Below are 11,131 nucleotides of genomic sequence, written 5' to 3'. Positions count from 1 at the left end.
TTCAATAACCTTAGGGTAAAGTACACAACAAAAATACTCCTCCATAGCATTAATGAGGCCAGAAAACAATTGGTAAAATCGTTAAATTTGGGAACAGAAAAATAACAGAACTGTACAAATTAGGAATGGCAAGGATCCAAGAAAGGATGGCCACTGTGGTAGACTAGTTTGTAAAAACACCATATTTTGCATGTTGTTTTTATTACACTCTACAAAGTAGACTATTTTTTAAACGCCATATTTTAGATATTTGGGTTATACTTGGCATGTTTGTATTGAATAAAACAATTGAAATTACTTATATTCAAAATGCATGTTTCAAAATGCGATATTTTCTTTTTTTAAGACACAAAATTATGTTTATATATTACATAAAAGCCAGACCCTATCATGTCTGTCACATAAAACGGCAAAGTCTGAAAAAGTATTGTATTACTAAAACAACATGATTAAAAAAGAGAATCATATCTTCTTTTTTTTCTGTGTGACAGCTATGAAAAAAGGAATACTCGTAGCATACATGCTTGTTATCAAAATAATTCAGAAGGCAACTATTTTCGTTTTGGCACCAAAAATATATAAACAGTTAGGTTATTAAAAACAAACATTTATTGCTAGCCTATATCGCGCCAAAAACACCATTATATAAGTAGAAGCAACACAACACTAAGGTCCATCATTATAACTACAAAAAAAAAACTCCAAAAGAGTGTTAAACGCCATACAAAAATCATACAAAATGGCCCAAGTTATTTCGTGGAGGTTTCAAAGATCAGAGAACTGTTTCGTTATCAAGTTCTCTAGCAGGAGACAGGTGAAAGTCAAGACAATCAGGGTCATGCTTCATATGGATGTAGGGGTTCAAAGGGGGATATTGGCCATTTGTGTTCCAACGGCCAACCAGTATGACAGAACTCACAGTGATTCGAAGGTCGTGAAAGTTCAGGATCGGACAGGTTTAGACGGAAGTTTGGATAGAATAAAGCTAATTCGGTAGAAGTCTCGTAAGAATAGTCATAAGTAGAAAGCTTCCATTATACCGAAAGAGCATACATCGTTGACCGGCTGGAGAGAGCATCAGCAATATCTCCAGCCAAACTCCCAAAACTTATCAACTAATGAGAGCCGTGTTTGAATATTTGTAACTTCAATCAAGCATTTGATATCTTCAGATAATTCCCCCTTTTGTTGATGATTCGGGCTTGCATTATCTTCAATACGTTCCCCCCTGAAATGAATCTTTAGGTCTTAGTTTGCACAGTTCCTGACCTCCTCTGATTTGCTTAACTGTAATCTTCAAAAATAACCATCAACTTGAAACTAATTGATGCAGCATCTCTGTTTCAACGTTAATCACATATGTGTTCGGTTTTTTTTTTCCACTTTAGCTCAATATCTTAATCTTCAAAAACCCAACCGACAATTGATAGAAATGTCGAATCGCCACACCGGTAAACTTCAAGTCTATGAATACCCACGAAAATCTGAAATCTCGTTTTCCGTATCATTGTTAAGCACACTCCTGAATAATTGATCAGTGTAAACGGTAATCTGCACAATAAACAAATCTTCATTGGATAACAAATCATTTGGTAACACGTGCTGATCTGAGAAACATTCTTCCATAATCAGATTCACATTCTTCCTCTTCAGTCACGATAGCAGATGTATAGTCTTCTCCGTTAGTCCCGACATCAACTTAACCAACAAACATCATCACTCTCCGGCGGTTAGTCTAGAAAATAACTCATCTGCTCGAAGATTAAACAATCTGACACTTTAGACTATCACAGAATTATCAGTTCCGAGATATCTTTTAAGTATCGACAATACTGATGCATCACTCCTGATGCTAATCCTGCTAACCGGCTTAACGAAGACTCGGGACTCAAACCTTATGACATCAATCTGGTCACGATATGAAGAATCCGAACTTCATATGATCACGAACTAACGAATTCAGATTTTATGCATCCCCGGACAATCTGAATTCGGAACCACCCGAATGCTGTTCCACGTCTGAATTTCAAAAATGCCGGAATTTTAATATATTCTAACGAAATTTTTATTCCCCCTCATTTTTGCAAATTTTGACCTCTTTATACTTATCACTGAATTTCCCCCCTCAAAACAAGCAAATTCAGTCCTGTCTGTTCACTGAAGAAACTTAACTATGTGGAAAATGTGACATTTTGCTTTACAAAAGTCAGTTTTTCATAATTGCGGATTTTTCTATTTGGCCCATTAATAGTCACTACTCCAAATTATAAACATTCTGCATATATATCCGAGACTACCCCACTATCTTCAAAACTTTATGATCTGATCATCAAATCTGTTCTCTGAATCCTCAGACGGTATCCCTGAACAGCCCGCAATTGACGTTAAAATCTTGAAAAAAATTTCTATCACCAAATTTTTTCTGGACACTTGTCTCATCACCACGATCAAGAAATGCCTTTCTTTAGCCGTTTGGGCACATTCGCGCGGATGAAAAGGGGTTCATTCGTGCGAATGTCTCCTTCGTGCGGATGAAATGATTTTAGAACGAATGAATCTTGGTTTATGCGGACGTAGTCTGGTTCATGCGGATGAATTACTTCCGTGCGGATGTATTACATCCGTACGGACGTATTCCTCCGTTCGAAACATCGCTGATCACATTTTTCGAATAAAATCTTTATTTCTTCGACTTTTATGATGATTCTTTCAAAGACTATGTCGAAATTCAATACTAATTAATCTTGTGGTCTCAATTTTACTTTTTGTCCGTGATTGACCATGTATTTGAAGATTTACGTCTAAAAACCCAGAAAAGTCCATAAATCATGAGCGTAGGTGATTCAATAAAACTATTAGATCGGTTGAATCGGTATAGCTCTGATACCAATTGAAAGTTCAGGATCGGGCGGGTTTAGACGGAAGTTTGGATATAATAAAGCAAATTCGATAGAAGTCTCATAAGAATAGTCATAAGTACAAAACTTCCATACCAAAAGAGCATACATCGTTGACCGGCTGGAGAGAGCATCAACAATCTCTCCAGCCAAACTCCCAAAATTTATCAACTAATGAACACACGAAACTATATATGTACAAGAGGTTGGGACAGACGAGCACTTCCGTGCAGATGAGCTTGTCCGTGCGGACGTAGTTACATTCGCACGAATGAGTTACATCCTTACGAAGGTGTTACATCCTTACGAAATTACATTCGTACGAACCTCTCTCGTCCTCTACAAAGTCATGTGTTCGTATCTCAACTATACAATATTCAACACACGCTCTATCTAGTCTATTCGCACAGTGGCGGACATACATAATATACACTAACATGTTGAATAGAAGATTTATAGTAGATGATGATTTTGAGCAACCAACCGTTACAGGTTGGAGCTTGAATGAACATTTGACGACCGTGACAGTTAGTTACAGCAACGGAGAAAACGATCACTACACAGTGCACCAAATCCTGAATGCGTATAATGTTGACTACCTTCAACAACTCTGTGATTTAAGGGCGTCAAACCCTATAAGAAACAAGATTGTGGTTCAGTTTGAATGAAGGATGAGGGGGATGTTGTGTTTTTTATAAATGAATTATGATGTTTGTAAGAATGCCATGAACACCATTATCTTTACACTTTGAATTTTTTAGGAAGATTAATTTGATCAATCAAAACATGATACAAAACTCTAAAAAGGTGTGGTCTAAACCATTAAACAAACGCCAAAACTATGTGATCTAAAACAATGAACAAACGCCAAGAAAAAAATGTGATTCAGTGAATAATAAGTAAAAACACCACACATATGCGCAGGGGAAAATAGAAAAAATCAATACCCTAATAGAGAAATGGAAAAAGACGAAAACGTCCATCCTCCTGAATTGTAGCACGCGCCACATGAGAGTTAGCCCAAAGAGTGTTATATCTAAAAAGTCTTATGAACCATTAGATTGTATTTTGGATGAAGGAGATTGATTAGTGACATTTTTGTAAATTATGTTTTAATTTTAGTTAATTATTTGATAACGTAGATGTACAAATTTAATTTTACGTGTTCTATATTCAGAAACTCACATGTAGACATACAAGGCACATGTAACTTTCCCTCCTTTTAGTATACGCCAATAACTTTTTTATATGTAATTTTTTTTTTGAAAAAATACACCATAATAAGGAGCTTTTTTATCTTTAATATGAGTACCATATTGCTATATATATATATATATATATATATATATATATATATATATATATATATATTTAAAATTACGTTTCAATCGGATGTTTTTAGCACATGATGTTTTGAGCATGTTCATACAATGGTGATTCAGATACATAAGGTAAATGGTGTTTTATTTGCAGTTATGATGTTTTATTTTGTTGTTAACAAAGAATCATGAAGTTTTATTTTGCAGGTATATGGTGTTTTTATTTCGCAGATATTATGTTTTATCTATATTTAATTCATTGTTTCAATTACTTTTATACCGTTCACCCTTAATTTTAATGATTATCATATGTTTAATTCCTATGACTTCTTAACCTTTTTAGAAATTTACAAGTAACCTATATATATATATATATATATATATATATATATATATATATATTGTAATTATACAAAGGCATCTAGAAAACAGATTAAAAAATGTAGGACTAGTTTTGATTTATCGTGTCTATCAGTGGCGGCTTTGATGGTGTGCGAGGAGGACCTCTGCACAAGGCCCATGATTTCGAGAGGCACACGATTTAAAAAAAATCTGATATATGTTATTTTTTTTAAATAGTAAACACATACCAATTCAAATATAGACCCATTTACAAATCATATTTATGGTTTAGAATTTAGCCCACTTGACATTAGGTTTATTGAGCCCAATACTAAAGTGAATTTTTAATAATCATAAAATATTACGAAAAGGCACATTTTTTCAAGCTCGAACAAGGTACCTGAATTTTTAGAGACGCCTTTTATCTCTATAGTCACATGGTAAATAAATAATTTAGTCTATTTATAGAAAGTGTTTTCAGAGGTTAATATTAAAGAACGTAACAAAAACAAATTAAAAACTTATTTAATGTGTATATTATCAAAATATGAAAGAAAAGTTGAAACCCTAATTAGGAGGACCACATGAATGCATCTCATGGAAGGACCCACAGAGAATAATAACTTCATCAAATATAGCTTCCATGCAGGAGACAGCTTGACTTTTTGACCTCTTCTTCCTTTCCCCTTTCTTTTCTCTTTAACTTACCTTTTTACCCTTATTGTTCTAAAGTATTCACTAAAAAATACCAACTACATTCAAACATCATTTCTCCTAATGAATGGAACAAAACTTGGTACAACATAAGAACGGTTTTTTAGCATTAAGCGTTTGAAACTCATTGAACCGTCTAAGTCGAGGTAAATCGGTCAGTTTGAGTTTTAAACGGTTTGTCAGTCTATTGGTTTGGTGTTATTTGAAATATAAAACTGGTCAGATAAATCGAGCTAACGTTTAATATTTATTATTTCTTTATATTTTCATATTTCAATTTTTTTAGTCTATATATATGTACTATAAAGTCTATAATCATGAACTATTTTTAAAATTTTTAAAAATTTTAAACAAATTAACTCACGTTTTGAAAAAAAGAAAAGGTGGTTCAAACCGGCAACCTTGTATAACGCACTGGTATGCCAAACCACCAAACCCGACCGGTTTGGTTTGTCATTCCCCGAAACCGTGTTTAGCGGTTTGGTCGAAAATCTTCAGCAAAACTGGACCATAAACACCCCAAAGTAAAACAATTAATGTAAAATAAACGTAAAGATGATAAAATACGATCTTAACTTACATAACATTTTCACTGATAACTTGTATAACTAACTCATCACATTCATTGTTGTAACCAAGATCGCAATAGATAAAACTAGAGTCAGTAAATAATTTCTATATATAAAACTAATTAAGCCTACCATACATTTAATTAAGAATTAAAATCCGATGAAATTAAAACTTTTGTCGTACCAATCTAAAAATTTAATAGAAAAACGACATTATTTATACTAGCTAGTCACCTAGTCGAGGGATACCATGTTGATCTTCGATAATGGAAACCAATTGCATTGTGCCACCCATCAGGATTAAACTCTTGAATCCGCTTGATACCCTATAAAAAAGTAAACGAGTTTTAAAATAAATATGATTTTATTAATATATTCTGAGTAATGATTTAAATCGTGAACTAATACATGTAAAATAAATATTTATATATTTTGTTTTAACTATGATAGGATTGGATTATGATCAAGAGTAAACACTAGTGTATTTGCTAACTGATCGAACTAATCCTGGCCATACACGTGTGTAAATCAATGGTCAGGATTTGATGATGAAATAACTAGTGTATTTTACGATTTGATGATATCAATGGTTAGGATTTGTTCAGTCAGTTCGCAAATACCCTAGTGTTCACTCTAGAACCTTGCCCAACTATGATAATTGCATAATATCCATGTGCGATGCTTTACTTAAAATATATTAATTAATTATAACATTTACACGCATCTATAGTTAATTGGGCTTACTTGATATGATTTCGGAAGATGAACTTTGAGTACTTGTAGCAGTGACGAAGGACTTGCTATGGTCTTGATTTTGTGATGATTTTCTACGCCGACGGTTGTGATCAGCCAATCTCTTCCGACAACTTCTCTTTCCATTATCAAATTCCGACAAGAGATGGAATCTTTATCACAATGTATAAAAAAAATAAATAAATAAATCAATTTCTTTTTAAATTTCCAAACTGAAAACTAAAACTATAAAAACTCCTAAAAATAATAATTAACCAATTATTAGTAGTACTAATTAATAAATGCAAGAAGTGAAGGGGTATTTTGGGTATATGTTACTATAAGAAGCAAAAGCAAACAGTACGTCGCAAAGTGTAAATCCACATATTATATGGGAAACAGAAATTTTTACGGACCCAAAATGCCCTCGGGATCACCCCCATGTACACCAATCATTGTCCATAGCTTCCTTGTACCCCAGGCCAGCACTCAAGGGCATTTTCGTCCGTTTTCAAAATTTCCAAAAATTGTACTTGTGATCAACAGTAAAATCACTTGTACATCATGCAATCATAGTTGAACATCAAACAAGCTATGATATTCACTAGTACAAACACTTATTGCATAGGTTTATACTATAGCCGTTAAGATGATCTACCCAAAGCATTAAGTGGTTGTACTTTTTGAATTTTATGATGATAAATTTATAAAAGTGATAACCAAAGTGCAGTCTAAAGTCTAAACGCAACCCCCCCTCCCAAAAGACTGAACACACCCCTCTTGTGAGCAGTGAAACAGCTGTTCACAGGAGGTGCGTTTATTTAAAAGAAAAAAAATCAGGGGTACGTTTACCGTACTAAAATAACCAACCTGCTACACTGCTGGCAAAAGCGTTGGGTCAAGCCAGCGGTGATGACAGTAGAAGCCTTGGAGTGAAACTCGCACACCTTGTGTCGGCGGTGGTAATGTTTAGCGTTGGTAAGATCGGCATTACACCCCTCAGCCTGACAGCGTGGCGAGCTAACAAGCGCTGCCTCTAGCGGCCTGGACCGGCGGTACAGCCGGTTCACAAAATCATCCTCTGCGGATGAAAAATACGTCCGCCCACCCAAGTTCAACCCAATCCGGTTGTTAGCAAAGTCAATGGCGCAAGCCGCCGGCTCCGTTTTCGGCAAGAGCATGTAAGCCGGTTGCGAGCCGCCGCTCTCCGGCTCAAGCGAGAGTAACGGCGTTGGAGAGTGTTGGTATCCACACTCGCCGGCGTAGGCGCGTGGGTCGTACATGGAACTGAAATGGGGGTGGGTTTGGGTCGGGTGGTTGTGGAGGTAGTGATGGGTCGGGTTATGGGTTTGGTGAATGAAGTCATTTGGGTTGAGATAGTGTGAATTGTTGGTGTCGTTGAAGGTTTGTGAGTAGTGGTCAAAGATGTGGCGGGTTTGGTCAGATTGTGAGGCGGGCTCGTCGACGGCGGTGACTGAAACGGCGCCGTTTAGCATGCCCCATTCGTAGTCCAACATTTGAGGTTTTGTTTTCCGATCGGTTTGTTGTTGTTGGTCTGCAAAAGATATGAAAAGCTGTCATAGTGTGTGAGCAGTTTTTAATGGTAAAAAGTGAGAGTGGAAAGGGTGGGAATTGGGGTGGAAAGTGGATGCACAAGTTGTCATGCATAATGTACAAGTGGAAGGAGGGTGAGGTTTTTGGTTTGGGTGTTTTCTGTGTGGGAAAAGGATTTACCATAATGAAAGGTAGAGAACTCACCTTGTAATGTGTTTATTATTTTTGTATTGGATACTGGTATTCCTAGACTATTAAAATCTTATTTTTACACTCACATAGTTAGAGTAGGGTTCGGTTAAAAATTCTAAAATTTTTAAAATGTGTACAAAATCTTAAAATATTACAATTTCAGCTATAAAATACATGAAAACCCCACAAAAAATAGATTACTAAAACACCATACGCAACTCTAACTCCATAAAAACATCAAATATATAATCGTAGAATCATGAATATAAAACACAAAATGATAATCATCATAAAACACAATAATGTTAGTCATTTACTAATTAAAGACTTATTATCCAAAACACAAAACAAAAGACCCAGATATGGTGTTTTAGTAATATTCATTATGTTATTTCTGGATTTTGAGTATGTTTATGACTTTACTCTTTTTAGGAAATTTGGACTTTGTAGCCAACTCTTAGCCTAATACAGCGTGTATAAAGTTATACGGGTCGTATAAGAGAATCTTGAAAAAATGTTAGAAAATGTGTTTTTGTCTCCATGTATACGAGCCGTATAACATTATATACGACCCGTATACAATGTTATGCGACCCATATAGTCAGTGGCGGATCTTGCCCGTTGAACGTGCCAGGGCCGAAAGACACGGGCACTAAAAGAAGCTCGGGCAAGCCCGGGCCAAACATAGTATATATAAAAAATTTCGATCGAAATGCGGAAAATTAGCACTACGGCCGAAAAACTTGCCCGGGCCGTAGCCCTGCCAGTGGCCTTCTAAGAACCGCCCCTGCATATAGTGATATACGACCAAAACCTCATATAATGTATACGACCCATGTAATGTTATACAGCCTGTATAGAATGTTATGTGGCCTAATTTTTTTCTCCATTTATACGAGTCGTATAACATTATACGAGCCGTATAACATTATACGATCTAATATTTGACATGTCAAATTATTCTATACGAGTCTTATAACCCTATACGACCTGTATAGAGGGTTATAAGACTCGTATAGAGGGTGTGAAAATAAGATTATGAGATGTGGTTTTATTAACTTCCTTTTTGTATTACATGTTCTTTTTTTTAACAGAACACTTGTTGTTTCTTTATTACACTAATAATTCTAAATAAGTCTTGAAATACTTGTTTATGCTTTATTACATCAATAATTCTAAATATGTCTTCATTGTCTAAATTTAAACCTGCGACCTCTCCTCATAAAGCATATGCATCTACTAAAAGGACTATCCTCAAATTAACTATCACATGTTTTTTGGTCATAGGATAATTGTTTAAAAGCGGTCACAAAATGTTGTCTAATTCGAAGAGGGTTAATATACTTATATAGCAATCTACTTGCTTATTTAATCATTTGATATGTAGTAGCTATAAGCTTCACTCGCACAATGCTACAAAATCATATGATTTTAATAAATTGATTCTCTACCGATGTTGTTTTGTTGATATCAGTTCGATTCGTTAGCAGTACAACTTGAAAGGACATCTTTACGTGTTATGTGTTGATCAAAAACTATATAAACGAATACTGATACCAGTATCAATGTTGTTTGATTGGCCTAAGTTCATTACACCACCAGTATTGCATTTTAAATACAACTACGTTTTCAATAAAATTAATAAACGCAAGTTATTAGATAAAATAAAATTATTAATTAGTATATTAAATCGTTAAAAGTATATATATAAAGGGGTTAAATTGAAACAAAAAAAAAGCATGTGGCATGGTTTAATTAGTGTAACAATATTCAAGGAAAGTATTATCTTGGTAAAGCTATTTTACAAAGTCTCGTAAATTTAAGAAGAGTACGAAGAAACAATGAATTGCAAAATATAACATAATGCCGACAAATTTAACACAATATAAATGAAAAAAGATACAATAAATCTCAAAAGAGACACAATGGTGCAGATAAAGAAAAGACAGTGCTAAATAAAAAGAAAAAATAATCTAAACAAAAACTCTAAAATCTACAAGCAAAAAAACTAAAAGAGAAAACCTAAAATCTCATATCACCAAGTTCGACAAGACGGTTCCTACATGTTTAAGTGAGTTCAATCGGAGTCCGTTTGATACTTTTTCTACGACTTCTTATTTTTAGAATAATGTATTCGAACCTTACCCTATGTAATATATATAACCTAGTTGCTTATATGCATTTATTTATTAACTAGTATTAAACACCCCCGCGTTGCGGCAGGGGCGAACACCAATGTTACACTACTGCCAGCGACCACCAACACTGATGCGGTGTGTTAATGCGAAAAAAATTAAATCGAAACGTAAAACATATAAAAGATAACTAAGTCGATCTAGAACCCGCGTGTTACGATGAACCTGTCAAACGAGAAAAATATAGACGACATAAAAACGTTTAACCACATACGCACGTTGCGCCGTGTTAACTCGTAAAATTTTGAACGGAACAAAAAACACTACTAGAAAACTGGTTTTTTTTTTGCTAGAAAACTTTTTGACAAATTTCCCACAATTTAATTTTGGCGACAAGTTTCCCACAAATTTTAGACAAATATTAAAAACCATAATTTTTCCATAATTTTTCGACAAGATAGTCACCAAACCTGTATTTATGGCAATTTCGTCGCAAAGTTAACTATATTTCCAACAACGTTCCCAAAAAAACTTTGTTTTTCATTTATTAACTTTTATTATTAGTTAGTGCAAGTTATAAAATTAAAAAAAAATTCAAAATAATGGCAAATTTGTAGCAACTTTTTGACAAATTTCCCATTAATTTTAGACAAATATTAAAAACCATATATTTTCCC

General features: G+C 34.3%; 1 protein-coding gene across 1 annotated transcript; it reads right to left on the bottom strand.

Annotated features, from left to right (window-relative positions):
* Positions 1-5,920: 5,920 nt before the first annotated feature.
* On the bottom strand, positions 5,921-8,159 carry LOC110923138 (squamosa promoter-binding-like protein 8). Its single transcript, XM_022167314.1, has 3 exons — positions 7,444-8,159; positions 6,586-6,746; positions 5,921-6,167 (listed from the first exon to the last, which is right to left on the bottom strand). The coding sequence occupies exons 1-3, from the start codon at positions 8,088-8,090 to the stop codon at positions 6,142-6,144; spliced, it is 834 nt and encodes a 277-aa protein (XP_022023006.1). The 5' UTR covers positions 8,091-8,159; the 3' UTR covers positions 5,921-6,141.
* Positions 8,160-11,131: the final 2,972 nt, after the last annotated feature.

The sequence above is a fragment of the Helianthus annuus genome, chromosome 17 (assembly GCF_002127325.2).
Source record: "Helianthus annuus cultivar XRQ/B chromosome 17, HanXRQr2.0-SUNRISE, whole genome shotgun sequence".
Taxonomy (NCBI): Eukaryota; Viridiplantae; Streptophyta; class Magnoliopsida; order Asterales; family Asteraceae; genus Helianthus; species Helianthus annuus.
Note: the sequence above shows the minus strand (reverse complement) of the source record. Positions and strands in the feature narration are given on the sequence as shown.